The sequence below is a fragment of the Pavona decussata genome, unplaced genomic scaffold (assembly GCF_977016875.1).
Source record: "Pavona decussata unplaced genomic scaffold, jaPavDecu1.1 SCAFFOLD_366, whole genome shotgun sequence".
In the NCBI taxonomy this organism is placed as follows: domain Eukaryota; kingdom Metazoa; phylum Cnidaria; class Anthozoa; order Scleractinia; family Agariciidae; genus Pavona; species Pavona decussata.
Window position 1 is genome coordinate 1,545,341 of NW_028145742.1, and position 19,404 is coordinate 1,564,744.

Genomic DNA, 19,404 nt, shown 5'->3' on the forward strand with positions numbered 1-19,404 from the left:
TCCTAGCGATCAACGTATGTTTTCTTCCCAGGAAGAGATTTGAGAAAATCTTGTATGTTTGGCTGAGAAGCAAAAAAGGTTTGCTTGTAACTATATCTGGACAGATGTCTGACAGCCAGAGTGCTAATAGTCCAGGATTCAGAGTTCTTGATAATTTATTAAGATCGTCGAAAAATTTTTCTCGCCCGCCATTCGCAAGGTGCTTTCAGAGATAAAACGATGGTTGTAAAAAAGCGCGGTAACGTATTCTATATCTCCTATTAGTGTTTATTGTAGTTGTTGAAGGTTAATTTGATCAGATCGGTTTAAAGGTAATTTTTTATTGATATCTTTCATCTCTTACTTTCAGATTTCCAGAAAACAGCTGCTTTAATTCAGGAGTTTCTTTCGAAACTTTCCTGCGAAGAATCAACAGCTGAGCTGCGTGACTCGATGAATCTCGTTCTGTTCTACCTGCAAAAGTACTACAAAAAGCTCCGTAGTCGAGGTTTTTCTGGTGGAATTTCTCCAAGATTTAATGCAAAATCAATAGGTGGAACTCTTATTTTTAACGGTGGCGTAAGCCCTGTCTCACCAGCTTGTGGAGTACCTGATCAATTTGAATGGAAGTGGTACAATTTGGAATCACCTCGACTGTCCGCTAGTCTAGGGACTAATGAATTTTCGTCCCTCCCTCTTGTCTTGCAAGCTACAAAATCGGGGGATTCAGAACTTTTGAGAGAACTCATAGATAAAGGTAAAACAAATAAATGCTTAAATGGGTGTCAAAATGTAAGAAACTCAAATGTTTTATTGGGGTGATAAAACTTGAGCTATTTTGCACAACGTTTGCATAAGCTTAATAATTATTTGCAGCTGTTTATTGACCACTCGACGTGTGATTTTATCTTATGAGCTGAACAATTCTTACTTTCAACGTTACCCTCCCCTCCCCCCACTTTCCAGGCATATTACCACATACTGTGCCCATGGAGCAGAGAATTTGATCTTTGCTTGATAGCCTGGGAGGGGTGGGAAATTTGAACCAGAGTTAACTTTTGGGCTGGTAGAATACTTGCATGTTTTGTTTTGTTTTTGTTTTACTGTTTTGGGGGGGGGAGGGGGGGAGTTGAGGAGTTTTGTAAGCGAATGGCGCACTTAACAGTGCTGTGAAAGAGGTTTGAAGGTGTTCTAAACATAGCCCTATCTGCAAAGCATGAATAGAAATGAGTAAGTGCATAAAGTGGGGCATAAATGAGGCCGCTTATTAAGGATTTATGGCCTTCTTGTTTGCTACTTAAATTTCTGTTGGCACTCACCCCGTACCAAAATTTGAAGTCGTACTACCTTTACATTGGTTTATACTGTCTTCAAGGTCTGTATTATTTTAATTTTTGTAAATGAAGACTGTTAATTATGTAGTAGTAGTCTTGTCGCTTGGGACCTGCACCAAACCATTTTATCATCATTAGATTAATCATGTTGGGTTTGTTGTCTTTTTTCCCAGATCCAGCAATTATTCAGCAAGTTGATGGTTTAGGACGTAATGCTACAATGTACTGTGTGCATGGAAACACCCCTGCTCACACTGAATGCCTTGAGATGCTTATCGATGCAAACTGTGATCTGGACCATCAAGCCAACGGTAGAAAAATTTGGAAATTCCATTCATGGTTGGGACCACATTACCAACACTGCTTAGTGAAGATTTCATTCAAATTCTGCTTACCAAAGCTGTTATTAGCACTTGGCAACTGGTAATATGGGCAGTAACTGCCGTGATGAATTGACTAGCAAATGACGAAAAGACAACAGGCATACGACTCCCTCTGTAGTTTATGCCTGGCTACTTTCCTTGAGAAGTCATCTAGAAAAATCCTGAGTTATATTACACTGATTACAAAAATTCTAACAACTGGACTGTATTTTTATCTTTCTTCCTTTTATTATTTTATCCATTAGATAACACTACAGCACTTCATGTAGCTGCCTACTGCAATAACACAACAGCCTTGACTCTACTACTCAGGAACAAGGTGAAATTATTTCTTAATTATAGGCAGTAGCTTTACTGCTGAATTAGGGATTGATTGGCTCTTGTTGCCAACCCTAATATAAGATAATGCATTATTCTGAAGGAAAGAGAAAAGGTTTACCTGAAGTTCATTGTCTTTGTTACAGGCGTCTCATCATATTGAAGACAATCAAGGAAGGACACCTCTGCACTGGGCAGCAGCCAGACCCTCAGTTGATAGCATGAAGGTAAAATCATCCTATACTACCTGTTTATTTTAGCTTGTAGGGAAGCACAGAGGTATAATAAAGAGCTTTATTTGCAGTTTTTTAATGTGTAAGTTGTGGCACATTAACGTCAAGGCCGTTCTCTGTTATCCACAACTTGTTATGGCATTTATGATTTACTTGATACCTATTACATTGGTCATGATAATCCAGTGAATTATAGTGCTAATTACTGTGTATGTCTTGGTAGCTGATTCTTCAGTTTGGTGGAAACATCAGTGCCGTTGACAGTGAAGGTTTGACACCAGCCATGTGGGCGTGTCACTTTGATCAGCTTCAAAATCTTCAAGTGTTACAGCAAGCATTGTCCAGATTTGACCCAGAGGAAGATGCCATCTTTAAGGACTCTGATTGTTTTGGACAATCAGTGATACACTGGGCAGTCAAAGGAGTGGGGTCATTGGAATGCCTTGAGGTATGTAAGGGATGAACTAAATCGCTCTCTTAAGGAGGCTCACAATGGTTTTTCGCAAAGAAGGCATGCCTTGATTTCCTTCATACTATATCACCTTTTCAAGTAGTATTTCTCAAACTCATTAATAATTCATCAAGAGAAAACAACGAAAATCGCTAACGTGATCGTGGTTTTGATATGTGACCTAATTACCATAAAATTTTGCCAACTTTAGCCTTGAATTTCTCCAAGAATTATTGATCAATTGAGAAGCCATATCAAACACTCGAAAGTGTGTTTCATCAGATATCCAAACACCTCGAAGTTGTTTTAAAAAACTCGGCTGCGCCTCGTTTTTTCAACCTACTTCTCAGTGTTTGGATATCTGATGAAACACTCTTCCTCGTGTTTGATATATTACATCAAACACCAGGAAGATTTTAGAGTATCAGGGAATCAGATGAAACACTCTTTAGAGTGTTTGATATAGCTTCTCAAACCATTAATAATTCTTGGAGAAATTCAAAGAAAAAATTTGTCAAAATGATAATAAAGATCACATTTCCAAACCTCCTGCATGGTAAGATTCGCTTTGTTTTTCTTCATGCATTATTAATGAGAACCTTTGGTGAAGTTTTGTTTTAAATTGTTTTCCAAGCAACAGCCGTTACTATTGCAGTGATAGTGCACAGCCCTTCATTTGTAATAACATTGACTATCTCAAAATCCAGTCAGGCACTTTACAATGAAACTGTAAAGATTTGAACTACTCAACATCAACTTGTAGGTGAACTTAGGGAAAAAAACTATAAGTTAAAGTGTTTTCTCATTAATCATGAATAAATTCTTCCAGGCTGATTTTGGTTATTCCTGCATTCTTCATCAGTCTCAAGAAACGTTTTCTGACATCCACCCTTTGTTATATATTTATTATCAAACCATTTGTCTCCTTTTTTTTGTGGTGTTCAGTAACTGATCTACAGTATGTACTATCTATTGCACCCAGGCCTTGCTCTCACCCCAGTCTGCAGTTCTTAGAGATAATGATGGCAAAACAGTCCTCCATACTGCAGCAGAAAAAGGTACCATTATTATATTTCTATAACTTTTACCTCCTTCACTTATAAGTACATAAAGACACCAAAACACCCGGAAAATGAACAACCTAACACACACAAAATTGATTCTATGCAAGAGTGAGAAAGAAAAAAGGGAGCATAGGAGCATAGAGTTGTATATCTGCCAACTCTCACACATGCGTGGGTATCACGCCAGCAGAAAATCTCACGCATTTGACTCGGAAAAAGTTGGCAAGTATAGAGTTGCTGTTATGAGGACCTCAACATTACGCAGCATAAGGCTGCCCAGAACTGCATGTTCAAGTGGAGTTGTGAGGGCAATAGATTCAGGTAAAGTGTATTAATTTAGTACATACATTTAGTATAATACATATAGTAAACTTGAATGGCTTTTATTTTGCAGGAAATTCAGCAGCTTGTGAGATGATTCTTGAAGTCAGGCAGAACATAGAGGCTCTTCAGGAAACTGATAACATGAAAAGAACTCCAGCTCATCTAGCAGCAATCTGTGGCCAAGGAGAAGTTGTCAACTTCCTTCTTGATCAGGGAGGTTGGTACATGAAAAAGGGCTTCTGATGTTGTGATAGATGCAGTTTGGTACACCTGGATTCAAATTACATCGTTCTCCTTTCATATAGTTTTGTTCCTAATTTTTTAGTTTACTTATTGACACCACTTGTCTTAGTTAGAAGTGAAAAACTTACTTCCAGCTAAGACACCTCCTTTGTGATCTTGTGTCAAAATCAGCCAACTTCAGAGTTCAATATCTCTGAAATTGAGCCTTTCAGCTAAAAAATAAAAATGGATGTTCAAAAGTTCATCATGAAAAAATGAGCCTGTATGCGAAAATTCATAGATTTTTGAGCACTTTTTTTTTTTTTTTCGCGAGTAAGATCATCACTTACCGCCTTTTTCTAATGAGTCCTTTAATTGCTGTCCATTTGAAATATACTGAAATTGCAGTCCGGAATGGACATAATGAACATATTGATGTTCCTGGAATTTACAGCTCACTCACGTGATTTGTTCTCTCGCGCGGTGACCGTTCGTTACGCGTCGTGATTGCAGCACACGCAAACTGTGAACCGTTAGATAAGCGTTTGCTTATTTGTCATTTTTTAAAAGGGGGCAATTTACCTAAATTTGAATGAAATTTAAAGAGGTTTTAAGAAGGGAGAGAAGAAAGAAAATGATTTTTGGAACACCAACAGACAGTTGATACCCACGCAAGAGCACCCCAGGTTGCTAGTGGACTAACTTGGTATCCGTCTATTAATTATTAACTACAAATTCTAATTTTAAAACTTCACTAAATCTTCAATATTTCTTATTTCTCTGAATTTCACCAATCCTTGTAAAAAAAACTACTTTTCCCAAATATACCCAAAAATCACCCAAAAATTTACAAAATACCCCACAACACAGATTCACTGGATAATGATAGGGTTTTTGGATTGCTTGGAACATGAATGAGATATTTCCATTAAAGCCGTGTCAAGTAGTGGAAAAATGGCGTTTAGGTGAATTGCCCCCTTAAACCGATGAAGGCCGAAAATTTTCGGCCAAAACGTCTTGTTAAGTTTTTATAAACGTTTGGTTTTTAAGGTTTTACAAGTCAGTGTCATACACATTTTAGATTACATTATGCTGTCCATTTGGTTTGTGAACGTTTAGATTTTGCTCCTCCACCATATAGCTCATTTTTAAGGAAATTGCACATTCTGCTGTATTAAACCTTTCTTTTCCTTCCTTTTTCAATCATACAATATCGTATGATTGCCAGTTAAAGGGTTAAATATGCTTCTTTAAAAACCTTCATAAATGGATTGAAAGGTTAACTATTTTATGTTAGAAAAATTGTTTCAAATGCTATGCACCCAGATAATTTTGTATATACCTTGTGATTGAATTTGCAGCGGACCTTTTGGTGAAGGACTCATTTGATGCCAGTGCAGTGGATTATATTCATAACAAACAACTGAACTATTGTGGAATGGTGCTCAGGGCCCACACACAGGGAAATGAACGACCAGTGGAAAAAAATATACCTGCCTCAGGCCAAACCTACACAGAAAGGTAAACTGAGATTGTCTGAAGGAGTCAATTATATTTTTTCACATGTGCGTGCATCCTATTTTTATATAACACTTCAATAAGGGTAACAAGGAGTAGCCAACCTCCCTCGAATATTACGTGTATACAGCTGTTGCAACAAAGGTTGTCCAAAAGAAGCGTAAAAAGCACACGCGACAATGCCGAAAGGTAGTCTGGAAAATACCAGTGAATTTCAATAACAGCTCAGAATCCATATTGCCCACCATCTCAAGTCTTCACTGTACAGTCGAGGCATTATGGATTCTGAGCTGTTACTGAAATTTATCGGGTATTTCCCAGACTACTTTTTGTCATTATCGCATGCGCTTTTACACTTTTTTTGGACAGCCGTTGTGAAAACAGCTGTATACCATTCCTCAATCAAACAAGCACCTTTTTAGTTATCTGAATTATCCACAAACTTCTCATTTGTCACAAGTAGTGAGAGCAAATCTTGATGAGAGACAAGGTTGAATCCACTGTACTGTAAAAGATGGCAAATGGTACATTTAAACATAATTTGTAGTGTACAGAAACCCTAAAAAAGGCACAGAAAAACTTCAAACCTAGTCGTTAAGACAGGGGCAAATTTTGCAAAAATGTGGCTTTCTTTATGTCTTTTGACTGTCAGGTTCGCAAGGTATTGTGGTAAAATGTACAGCCACCATCTTCCGTAAAGTGGAGTGGCTACTTGACTACTGCCAAGAACAATGACATTAAATTTTGCAAGATTCTGGCTGGTTTATCAAATGTTGAAAAGGCAAAAAATATAAAAATTGAAGGAACCCAGGTGTTTGTTTGAGGAAGTACAGGAAATAAAGAGATATCTGTTGTCTTCAACAGCCATGATGACCATCCAAGACCCAAGCCATCTGCCCCTCCATTTCAAACAGTTGAGGAACAACCTTACAGCATAAACACATCAGACGAGCATCAAAGAGGATCTCTCTGTGATCAGAACATTGATGTCTCAGAACTTCAAGGGTTTGAAGTTCAGGGTGGATCAGTTGATATGGAAAGTGACCAAAGTCATCACAAAACAGAACACAATAATTCTAAAAGTGACAACAGAGATTCAGATAATAAAGGTGGCGGTAAAAAACCAGAGCTACAAAGCCGACGCCAGAGTACTTTAACAAGGCAAAGTGGTTTCTTTAACGACAGTGATTCCAGGCAGTCTGTGGAAGCTCCCAGTTTTGATCTTCGGACTGAAGATGGTAATGTACTTGTAGTTGTAAGTAATCTGGATGATGACGGTGATGAAAAGGAGCAGATAATTGATGTTGAAGATGGTGACATTGAGATTGACTGCGAAGACAACTTTGAATATTCCAGTATGCGTTTGCAGGAAGGGCGTGGCAGCGCTTCCAGTGTGCACAGTGCGCCTGATAATGCTGATAATTGTAGTGTTAGTGTTGAACTTGATGTGTCAAGTCTTGGAAGTGATAATGAGGAGGAACTCTGTAATGAAGACTTCATAGAACATGCTGATGAAGACAAGAAACAAAAGCTGAGGAAGGAGGAAACTATTGAATCACAACCAGAGGTGATTGCAACTCAAAGAACCATTAGATTTAAATTTGTGTTTACTATAATTGGATGTGTGATATTGAACATGTTAGATTTATGTCTAAAGGTTCAGTTGATGCAAGCCTTTGCTGAGCACTCTTCTTGTGCTTTGGTCTGGGATGAGAAACAAAGTTCCTTAAAAGTATAATATTGCCCTTTTTTACCAGGTTGAGAAATATTACTGTAAACCGTGTGTCTGAAAATCCCAAAGGCATCTATCTTACCGTCACCATCCAGGGTCCTTGTCAATGTTGCCAAAGCATTGCAAGCCATTTCTTCTTGTTATTTTCCTTTGCTTTTTATAAAACCCAGTCAGGTTGATATCTAAAAATACTGAATGCCTTTTATTATTAAACAGTACAGGCTTTCTTGGCAAATTTGCAAATTTGTGCAGATTGCTTTATCATTTACTTCCAAGAAGAAACTTACTTGAATATTTAAGTAAACAATAGAATATTGAAGTATTTCTCAACAACCTTAAGTTGTGTCTGAGTTTCCTTTACAACTTTAGTTTGTAGTCTCATTGCAATAATTACTTTTGTTGATGTGATTTTTCTTTGTTGACAGATGCTTTCAGAATCCCTCCAGAGTCACAATTCACTACAGCTTCCCTCCCCTCATGACACTATCCCACCTCCAAAACACCCACAAAAATGGGCACAGCCCCAGACAGTTCATGTAGAAAAAAGCCCTGTCTATGAAGATGACAATTACATGGAACATGAACAAGAAAATATTGCAGTACCATCAAAGAAGAAGAAGGACAAAACTAAGAAGAAAAAGGAAAAGGGGCCACCAGGAACAGAACTAGTTGCTCCTCTCCCACCCCCAAGAGGGATGGTGCCTCCCCTCAATAGTTTGGCCCCTCCTGGTGTCACCAAACTTGGTGTTTTGGATCCTCGTGGTATGAAACCAGCTCCTTGGGAGCATGGCACCCTAGGGCCTCTTAGACAGGCTCCTCCTGAACCAGCACGCCCTACCAGCCCCAGAATGGGGAGAGCAGGCTACCCACATCCTGGAGAAGGTTTTGATCGCAATGAAAGTGCATTTGAAAGACCCAGAACACCTGAACCACCACGGAGTCCTCGTGACATGGGAGGACATCAATCACTGCAGCCGTCTCCTCCTATGGAAGGAGGGTTACATGACAGGGAGATGGGTTATGGCCCTCTTGCCCCTCCCCATGGACCCCTCGCACATGCCAATGGACAGGCACTTCTTAAAAATATAGTGAGTGAAAATGTGTTCACTTAGTTAGGTCATTATTTTAACACAGTCCAGTGTATTTTTCACAGCTTGACCACCTTGACTATAACTTACTATTATTTTCCTCCTTAAAGAACAGTGCCTACTAATACTGAAGACAGTATTTTTGCACAGTTTATGAGTAAGCGGGAAAAGCAGATCTTAGCTAGGGCTGTTGGAATCCAAAAAGAAAATTAGGGTTAACCAGCATTTTTAAGAGATAATTAAGCAACAATATTTTATCCTAAAAAGCTGTTAAATACAAAGCAATATACAGCGTCTTTTTCCATATTGAAGCTTTATTATCTCTGAAAAACGAAGTTTACCCCAAGTTTTATTTTTGGATACCAAGAGCACTTGCTGAGTTCTGCTTTCTCCGCATAGTTTTAAACCGAGCAAAAATATCCCTGTATTAGTAGGCACCACCCATAGGAAACGCGAGTATCTCAAGATGCGCAGAACGTATGCGCAGTAACAAAAGAAGGCAATCAGCTAATACAAGGCAGTAGGTCTGCACCTGTTCTAAGCACTACTTCCACTGGACCTGATAACCTGCAGCTCTATTGCTTTTATGTCTAGGACCATTGTTGTGTTGTTTTTCTTCTTCTGTTCTCTTGACCAATAATGAGAGATGTCGCAAACAGTGCAGGTCCTCCCACAAAAGGGCCTAACACTGTCTCATCCCTTGCACACTGGAGGTATTGGAATAAAATTTGGCTTGGCTGGTCGGCAAAATTATTTTGGAAGAAATTGATGATAATTTTGACCTTGTGACAATTTGACTTTGAACTTTACTTTGGTATACAGACTGTATTTTGGCCTTATGGCTTAAATTCATGGAATAAACAACAAAAGCAAAGCATGCAAAAAATAATAATGCAGTGGGATTTCTTACATGATAATCAGTACCAGTCCAAAGCACCGTAGCCTCCCACGCAGTCGTTTTTAGGGGACTCGCATTACCTCCTCCCTCCTTTCATACTGTATAAATATTTAGCTGATTGCCTTCTTTTGTTACTGTGCATACGTTCTGCGCATCTCAATATACTCGGGTTTTCTATGGGTGGTGCCTACTAATACAGGGATATTTTTGAGCAGTTTAAAACTACGCAGGGAAAGGAGGAGGTAATACGAGTCCCCTAAAAACGACTGCGTGGGAGGCTAAAAGCACCGCTGATAAGGAGAAATCAGCTCCACTGTTTGACTGATATTGAGCTTATCTGTAAAAGTGTGTTGCTGACTTTTGTGTTCATATATTCATTTATATTTCTTTATCTTTTCTTGTGTCCTTTTATTTGTTCTGTCATCTTGCAGGACCCATGTAAATTATTCGAAGGGTGTCTCCGAGGCAGTACCCTTCCAATATTATTAATCTTGTATTTAAATAAATTTGGAATTCAAAGCCACATCTTAACATCCACCTTTACCACTTTTGTTTGTTTGATAGGACATTATGGGAAGAGGTCCCAAAATGGAATCCTGGACAGGAAAGAACATGGGCGGAGTTATTCCACATGGGCCCCCAGGATCACGCCCAGGGCAACAGACATTTGCACTCCATGGACCAGTTCCACACCCACCGCAGCATTAACACCTTCATCTTTAAAAGCACACTAATAGGCCATTTTCATGATGGCATCATTTGACTACAACTACCAGAATTCATTTTGTTTTCCTTTTCAAATTCAAATTTTGTAATTTCAGTGGAGAGCAAAGAACAATAGCTCTAATTAGCATGAGAAAACAAAAAACTGAAGGATTCTGGTAGTTGTAGTCAAATGACGCCATAGTGAAAATGTCCTATTCACTATTAAAATATATATTTATTTATATTTATAAAAAACGGCACAATAGACATGGCCGTCAAGATATTGGTGCAAGAGATGCTGTCATTCTTATACACTTGTAGCCGGAAATCTTACAGGGTAGCAGTATTTGCAGGTTATAGGTTATTTATGTGCAGGCTCAGAAAACTAAAAATCATCCCTTCGTCTATAAATATTGCTTGGTAATATGCTTCTTGTTGATAAATTATTTTAGTAAGTTATTACTTTTTTATAGTAGATGTACTAAATCCCTTCTCATTATTTATTAGTTACCCTCTGTAGTCACCATGTTGTCATTAAGTATTTAAAACTACTGGTAGGTTTGATTATTTATTGTTTGACAAATGAAGTTTAAGGTAGGAACGAATCAAAGTATAGTAGTTATAGAATTTGTACTTAGGGTGAGTTGACTCCCCCTTCAAAAACTCATTAATAATAATCAAAAGCCCATTGACCTATCAAATGGTGGATAAAACATGATCAGTGCAGTGGTTTTAAAACCCGATAAAACTTCCTCCTTGTTAGTATGCGGTGTTTCATGTTTTTCTCATATGCTAATTTCCAACGTTCACAAAAGCATCATTGTTATGAAATCTCTTGACACACGCTTTTCCAGGAATGTTTTTGAAGCCGTTCAAAAAACTCGCAGCACGTGTTCTATTGCGTCTAAAACCACTTGGCTGCGCCTCGTGGTTTTAAATCCCGTTAAAACACTGCTGCTCATGTTTTAAACATTACATAACCCTTAGTGTGAAAATCAGTGACCACTAGACTTGGTAAAATATCCCTCATTTTAAGCACCCTATAAGTGGATAGTTCTCTTAGCAAACAATAAATTATTTAAATTATTTATTGAACATAGTTCCAAGGGAGTTCGTTTATGGAAAGTTGGGTTCTTTCAGAGTTTACTCCATCAGTTGTAGGTAAAGTCACTCTCAATTGACATATAAAAGCACTGTATTTTGTTGGTGTAATAAAATATTACAAAAACGTCTGTACAATAGATTTAATACTTTCTTGAGAATCTCAGTTTTGTAACTGGCACTAGCACAGCAAAATAAGTCATAAAAAAGATAAGCCGTTGTCTTACTTTCATTGAGGTCATACTTATGCAGTATCCATAAACAAGCAAACAATAAAATGCAATCTATACAAATTTTATTTCAGTCTTTAATATGTACATGATTAAATTAACTAGCATTTAAATGTTCTTGTGCAAAGGAAATGATTCACACAACAATGATCATCATTCATATTAATACAAGTGCCTGAAAAATCATTAATTACTCTTAAAACAATGTCATTATGAGTAGGTAAGTGCTTCTTCAAAACAACAAGCTGAGTGAATGAATTCCACAACACTGACATCTTGAAATTGTTTCCACACAAAACTGACTACTTTGCCCTTGAATTCTTTGCATGAAAAGAACAGTTAGAAATAACCTGTGTCACGAACAAACTGACGGATAAATTTGTTTGTGACACAGGTCGGCTACAAGTTATGTTGTCTATGAATATAACCCCAATGGAAGAAAATTATTGTGTAATATCTTAAAAAATAAAAATATCATGTATTGTGATTCCAGCTTGTTAAGAACTCACTTTTGGCAAACATTTCAAGCACACAGTTAATGTCATTAAATATCAATTGTGACAGATTTCCTCCAAAACAAAAATTGACTTTGTGTTGTGTTGTTGAGGTAATCTTTTACTTTAAGAAATTGCAACTTTTGTTACATCTGAGTTACAATGTCCCGCTGAATTTGTCGCAAAAATGAAAGAAAACAAATATTCTAAGGTAGACACTGAAAGGATGTGAATGTTTACGGCTGGAAGGGTGATATGAAACTCAATTCAAATGTCACAATGCTACATACAATAAAAAAAGAAAATGTATCACTTCATATTTCCCCATAATACCCAAAACTATCTTGTACTTTGTTACAAAAGATAGCAAAAATTCCCCCATCATTACATAATGATAACAATTTGGCTAAATTTTTGTACAGGAGGCTTGATACAAATGTAGGACTGCTGGGTGGTGAATAAGGGATAAACATTTTCTTAACAGTCAAATTTGAATGTTAAATGAGCTAATGCTTACTGCAGGTTTTTCTGAGCCTGGTTTTACTTACTTAAGAATGTAGAATAGCACTACGAATGATTCCACCTGCCTCAAATAAGATGTCCAGCCTTTGTGGCATAAATATAATGTCAAAAAGTATCAGGACTTAGAAGAACCGTTATGATTTTTTATGCTCAGGAAAACCAGCACTGCCTTCAACACCGGCAAGACCAAAATGCAAACATGTCTTTAAATGCTCTGAGAGTGTCCTACACACAGCATTTTTTTAATGGGAATTCAAGTTTTAAAAAGGCTTTTCAAATTCCATGAAGGTAATGTGCTACAAACAAGGCAGCAGTTCAAATTTCTGAATACAAGAGCAGCATTGCACAGTAGCTGTAGCAGTAGCAGTAGCATCCGCAGCTGTTAGGTATCTCCTCACCAATTACAAAATTTACACTTCTCTGGATCAACTTCAAATCCTTTCCCAGGGAAAATGGACTCCCAAAACTGGACTAATGAGGAAGCCTGTTGGAGATGTTTGTTTGGTTAATTTCAAACACCCGCTGTTGCATCAATCATGGTAGCTTTTAAGGTACAATATTAAAAAGGTACAGACAATGATTTCAAATCCTGTAAATTCTCTAAATGAAAAGCAGTCAATGCAATCATCAATAATCCTAGTCATCAATTAAAATGGTTTGCGTCTTTCATCAAATTAAAAAAGGCAGGATTCTGGTCCCGTTAATTGTTCAAAATTCCAGAATCCCCACAAACTTTTTATCAGTCCCGTCCCTGGGAAAGATTTTAAGTCGCATGATCACACTGAATCATCATGATGGCTAAACTTTGTCATAAAATTACATCTAACATAAAACAAAAAAAATCAATACAACACATGAATGCAATCAACTTATTCACACACAGAAGAGGGAATGTTACAAGGGGGTTATTTTGTCCATATTCCATTTCGTAAAATGGGACATCAGAAGTCCATAAACTTTCACATGTTCTAGTAACTCTACTCTACAAAATAACTAGATTGTATGACAATATTATATTACAGTCTAAACAAAAGAAACTGTCGTATAAATATCATTTCTTTTTCTTGTTTCCTTGCTGTGCACTGCGTGGTGGTGTAACTGGACGACCAGAGTTTAAGCCCCCATACGGGAACTTCTTCTTGTCTGCGGGTTTTAGAATCTGTAGATAAAATAAACTCTTGTATAAATACCATGTTGATCATCACAAGCAGCCAAACAATCATAACTAGGAATAAACAGTGGAACTTATGATTACAATGTTATTGTTGTAGTTTCAAATGAATTTTAGGTTCAAGTGATTTCAAGCTAAACTAACTTTTAGTTTTTGTAACTTCGTATTATAGTAATAAAAAGGAAACTAATAGAAATAAAAATTAAGCCAGTTTGAAATCATTTTGAACTGAAATTCACTTTAAACTAAAACATCCACACTTTTTAGCACTGCTGATTTCATGTAAATGGATCATAATAAAAGTGAAAATTTGAGCATTTTCACTTATGAGTTTTGTGGTCCAGTAGCCCTAATCAAAGGCTCCTGTGAGCCAACTCGTGAATGCAGATGACACATAGTAATTGAAATTTAGACGGCTACGGAAACTTCCTTGAAAGCTAAAAGAAATTATATCTTTGCCCGATTATGTAACGAAAAATAACCATTCTTGTACTATAAAAATGATTGTCAAACTGTTCTCTACAGATTTAATAAGATTATTTTGATGCCCCAAAAAAAAAAAAAAATCACGTGTCTTTTTTTTTTTCAAAGTTCATAGAGGCACGCCATGTGCAGCTACGTCATGCAAATTCGTGTCCCCGATAGTCCGGGGCTACTGGATTTTGCGATCGGGCTAGTGGATTCTGACCATCACTTGCCCGGCAAGTGAAGTTTTTTTGGGAATTAAAATTACAAAATTACTTTACGGCAAGCCGATCTCACAAAGGGAAATATGTTCAACAAAGTATCGCATTACATTTCATGCCCGACATAAATGCGTGAAATTTTTCCTTTGGAGTTCAGTCCACGCAATCGTCAAGTAAAAATAATGAAGTATGACAAGCTCTTGCTAAATAAGAATTATTTATCGACCGCGTCTTTTTGCTTTCCCACAAATTACCAGTTGTAAATTTCGAAAATGAAACATGTTTTCCCTTTGAAACCTCTATGAAAGCTGAAAAGATCATAATTTTGTTTACGACGTCAATGATGCGTGACATGGCACGTTCCACTTTCGCGTGAAAACTGACAAATTAAATTATTTTTTAATTAAATTATTTCTAAATTAAATTATTTTTAATTCTGAAAAGAAACCGCACTTTGTAGAAAAAAACCAAAAAACCTATAACTTTGCTCAGATTCAACGAAAAATCTCAATTCTTACACTAAAATGATTGTCAAATTATTCTCTACAGAATGAATGAGAGAATTTTGACGCGTCGTGAAAAAAAATTTTCACAGTTTTTTTTTTTTCACTAATTGAGTTTACGACCCCGGACTTTCTGAAAAACTAAAAAAAACTTGTAACTTTGCTCAGATTGAACGAAAAATCTCCATTCTTGCACTGAATGATCGTCAAATTATTCTCTACATATTGAATGAGAATTTCCTGATGCGCCGTGAACAATAAATGTTCGCGTGTTTTTTTCCACTAATTGAATTTAAAACTCATTCACTGCGCACGCCCGAAAGTTAACGACAAAACCGACCGACCGACCGACCAAGTCAAAAGTCACCTATCGCTATAACTCGTTCATTGCGCTACGCGCATTCACGAGTTAAAAATGGCATGTAAGAGAGAGAAGGGAAAATGAAGTGAGTGGAGAATGAAAAAGGCAGACTGTTTACCAACTGCAAAAAAATTTAGTCTGCAATGTTAGCCATCTCATCCCCCTAACCCACAGGGGGTGCGGGAGAGAGCGCCCCTGTGGGTTAGGGGGAGGAGACGGCTAACATTTCAGACTAAAAAAATTATACTGTAACATGTTGGAAAAATAGGAAAAAGCGGGGGGGGGGGGCGCTGTGCGATAACCCTTCAGCTACCCTGGATAAAATTTCAAAACAGACTGTTTTACTAAACCCATAGATTTAACAGTAAAAGAACTCCACAGATGGAAAAAAACCTTCACCTGAAAGGAACACATAAGGGTCTCATCCACACTCATCATAGCTCCTGCATTATCAAATTCTCCGCAGTAGTTAGGAGCAGAGAATAGAGTCACCAATTGTCGCTTGGCAAAGAACTCATATCCATCCTCAACGACCTATCAAACAAATAAAAAAATTCAGTTGAACCTCCCATAAGTGACCGTCCAAAATTTCAAACCTTGGTGGTCCCATACATGAGGTTGGTCGCCTACAAGAGGTCACACCACATGGGGACTAAACTTTCAGTCACTCCACTCAAAGATGTTTATATTAATTCAAAATACTTCACTGCAAATAGTGAGGAAATCTTTCAAAGTTTCTAACACAATACAGCCAAAGAAATTTCCACATTGGTTGTAACGCCTAAGCTTGATAACAGCTAGTCTGTCTCATGATATCTAGGCTTGTTATACAAATTACCTATGGTAATACACCTTATTCCAAAATGGCTACCATTTTAATATTCTTTTGTTCATATTCAGATAAGCCTTTCTTATCCCAATTCTTATGCTCAAAATTCAAAAGAATATTCTACTTTGAACGGGGTAAGCAAGGCTAATTTGTGTGCAAGCAAAAGAATATTAAAATGGAAGCCATTTTGGAATAAGGATTATACAATGTTTGAGACCAGTTTCATGATCGCTAACAAACTAGTATTAGCTGTATGAAAGCTACGGCAACCTGCAAAACCATCTTTCTTTCCTCTTGTTTTTGTCCCTAGATATGGACATCTAACTATGTGAATAGAGGCATGAAGCAGCGATGAACTCCACATCAGATCATGTCATTTAATTCAGCTGAGAGATTTTAGAATGTGTAATTTCAAAGTCACATCATCAACCAATAGTTCATTATATTTTATCAAAGTTGAATAGTGAATTTAGCACACACGAGACATCAACATATCAGCATTCTACAGTGTGTTGTGGTGAGATCAGATCATGTGTCAAGTTGTCCCTTACTCGTTGATTGGTCATGCTTTACCTGATGGGCTCTACAGATGAGATCCAAGTCATGCTTTGCTAGGAATTTTGACACAATGTCTGGACCGAAGGTGAATGACACACCCCTGTCATTCTCTCCCCACCCTTGCACATCTTTATCTGGGTCTGACCACAGCAGGTCGCACAGTAATCCTAATCAATGCAACAAAGTTACGTTAGTTTATTAGTGTGACCGAAGAACAGCAAGATGTCAATTTCACACATCAGAGTTGCCAAAACTATGTTAATTAAATTCATTACTGCAGGATTTCAATTTGAAACCAGACCTGAGAGAAAATGAAAGCTCAAATTCTAAGGCAAGGTTCACATCCCAAAAGTTTGCCAACTTTAACCTTTTAGTAATCCCAAACATTTAACATTGATCAATGTGTCCAGTATTTCAATTTATTTTAGCACAGAACTGACAATCAGTATATGATTTTTACCTGGACAAATCAAACACAAAATAAAACATGGAAATTTGAAGCAGTTTACAATGCTAAATCAAAACACTTCTTTAGCAATCCGCTGAGCATGTTTTAGCTATGTGTTCTATTTCTTTTTACACCTAAAACTTCAACGAAAACGAAATGAACAGATTCGACTTTTTCGACCCAATTTAATGTATATAAACTAAGAAAAATAGGACTAAAAGCTGCCTTCACCTCGATCATTAATAATTTAAATCAATGACGAATCGAAACCAACCCAAGCCTGTATTTATTAAACAAGAAATTTGTGTTTGATGTCAACTATTCGCTATCGCGGAATCGTTTCTTCTATTTCAAATTTATCGGTCTTTTCAAGCTTGAAGTACTGTATATAACTAAGTTAATTCAATGACGGGAATTTTTACGTTTTAAGTCCAAGGAAATACCCCAAATCAATACTGAAAACTCTAGCGGAAATATTTTTCATACTACAACGTAATTTCCCAAGCGTTTAATTCCGCTTTACCTTGATCTGGCACATCAGTAGGCCGCATAATTCGCCGAATTTGCTCCATTGACTGCAAATCGGGTGACAAACCTGTGAAGAAGAATTTCGAAATCCCATTTTCACCATTGTACAACTTGTTTGAACGTTCGCGCGAGCTCTCATATTGGAGAATTCTTCAAACAAACAACAAGAACATTTTCAACGCATGTTTGAACTTAAGGCTATGGAATTTCGAGCAATCACTTTAATACCTACCTCCGTGGCAGCAAAATATCTTTTCATCTAAGATAGCAGCAACTGGGAGGCAGTTAAAACAGTCTGTGAACGTCTTCCATAACTTTATGTTGTACCTTCTTTTACCTTAAAGAAAGTGAAAGGAAAAATGACTATCTAAAGTGAAGCAATGTACTTTAATAGCTTGATTCTTAAAAGCTTAAGCCAAGAAAATTTAGTAATTATAGTTTATGTAAGCTCAATTGCAAACGTAACGAACGATAACTTTGAAATGACCTTGAAATTTGACAAATTCCAAACTATTTTGCTTACTTACATTCGTCGTAAAATCCATAAATACGATTGATACTTGCACACTCGTGATTTCCACGGAGGAGAAAGAAGTTTTCTGGATACTTGATTTTATAAGCTAGAAGCAAACATATCGTTTCCAATGACTGCTTTCCGCGGTCCACATAGTCACCGAGGAATAGGTAGTTCGATTCTGGTGGAAAACCGCCATACTCGAACAATCTGAGCAGATCATAGTATTGTCCGTGGATGTCCCCTGCAATAAATCAAATATAAACAGTAAGAAACTACAGTAAGTTGAATCTAATGCAAATGCTTCCATTCACAACGGCAACACCGGCATTTTGTAAACTTACCGCAAATTTTGAGAGGAGCCTCCAGTTCTAGAAGGATCGGTTGGCTCAAAAAGATTTCCCGTGATTTTAAACATAGTCCACGAATTTCTGCTTCTGTGAGTTGAACATTCTTCCCTGGCCTTGACCCTCGCACTGAAAGACAAGAGAGAGCATTTGTAAAACCGTGCAAAGTTTACCTCCGATATGGAACGCCACTATAAACCGAAGCGAAACTGACCTTCCAATAGCCGACCTATGATGCTGTCAACATTTAGCTTTTCAGCATCAGCCATACCCTACAAAGATTCCTTAACGTTTAATGTGACTAAAAGATTCAGAAATATTTTGGAAGAGATTGGATGGAGGACTCGATGGTTCAAGATTCTACAAACTACGGAATTCAATACAAAGATGGCGCCCTGAGAGAGACTCCGCTGGCGGTTTCTCAAGCCGTGACGTCAAACCGGTATATTGCTTCGCTTTGGTTGTGGAACAGATATTGGAATATTGGAATGGACTGGACTGAGGGAACGATACCGAAAGTTGTCAGTTAATTCCCCTGAATCCAAAACAGGGTATAGCTTGACTTGAAATCTATTAAGTCACATTTATTTACATTTTCTCCAGCAAATTTCTGATCTTCGGCGTAACCTACATAGAATGCAGCCTGGCAGATGGGGAAGATTAGCAAGATGAGGAAGATTAAAATATAACAATAATAATTCTATTAAAGACTTAACAGAAGATATAAAAATCTTAATAGCTACTTTTCTTCGTTAATTTCCTCTCCGTATACTATGCCAAACGTATTTTTTGACCAAGGCACGTGACGTCACGTGACCACTGGTTTACCCTTTATTCGTGACAAGCTAAAGATAAGTTCAAGA

The 19,404-nt window shown here is 37.3% G+C and overlaps 2 protein-coding genes across 2 annotated transcripts; one reads left to right on the plus strand and one right to left on the minus strand.

Annotated features, from left to right (window-relative positions):
* The first annotated feature begins 18 nt into the window (after positions 1-18).
* Positions 19-11,488, plus strand: LOC146452668 (uncharacterized). Its single transcript, XM_085097718.1, has 12 exons — positions 19-238; positions 350-736; positions 1,487-1,624; positions 1,942-2,015; positions 2,161-2,241; positions 2,471-2,695; positions 3,681-3,756; positions 4,157-4,303; positions 5,670-5,829; positions 6,691-7,393; positions 7,984-8,646; positions 10,109-11,488. Exons 1-12 carry the CDS (start codon positions 220-222, stop codon positions 10,250-10,252), a joined length of 2,817 nt encoding a protein of 938 aa, XP_084953844.1. The 5' UTR covers positions 19-219; the 3' UTR covers positions 10,253-11,488.
* A 140-nt stretch (positions 11,489-11,628) lies between these two features.
* On the minus strand, positions 11,629-18,971 carry LOC146452669 (serine/threonine-protein phosphatase PP1-beta). Its single transcript, XM_085097719.1, has 8 exons — positions 18,756-18,971; positions 18,539-18,670; positions 18,208-18,438; positions 17,913-18,017; positions 17,676-17,747; positions 16,720-16,871; positions 15,717-15,851; positions 11,629-13,755 (listed from the first exon to the last, which is right to left on the minus strand). Exons 1-8 carry the CDS (start codon positions 18,808-18,810, stop codon positions 13,648-13,650), a joined length of 990 nt encoding a protein of 329 aa, XP_084953845.1. The 5' UTR covers positions 18,811-18,971; the 3' UTR covers positions 11,629-13,647.
* Positions 18,972-19,404: the final 433 nt, after the last annotated feature.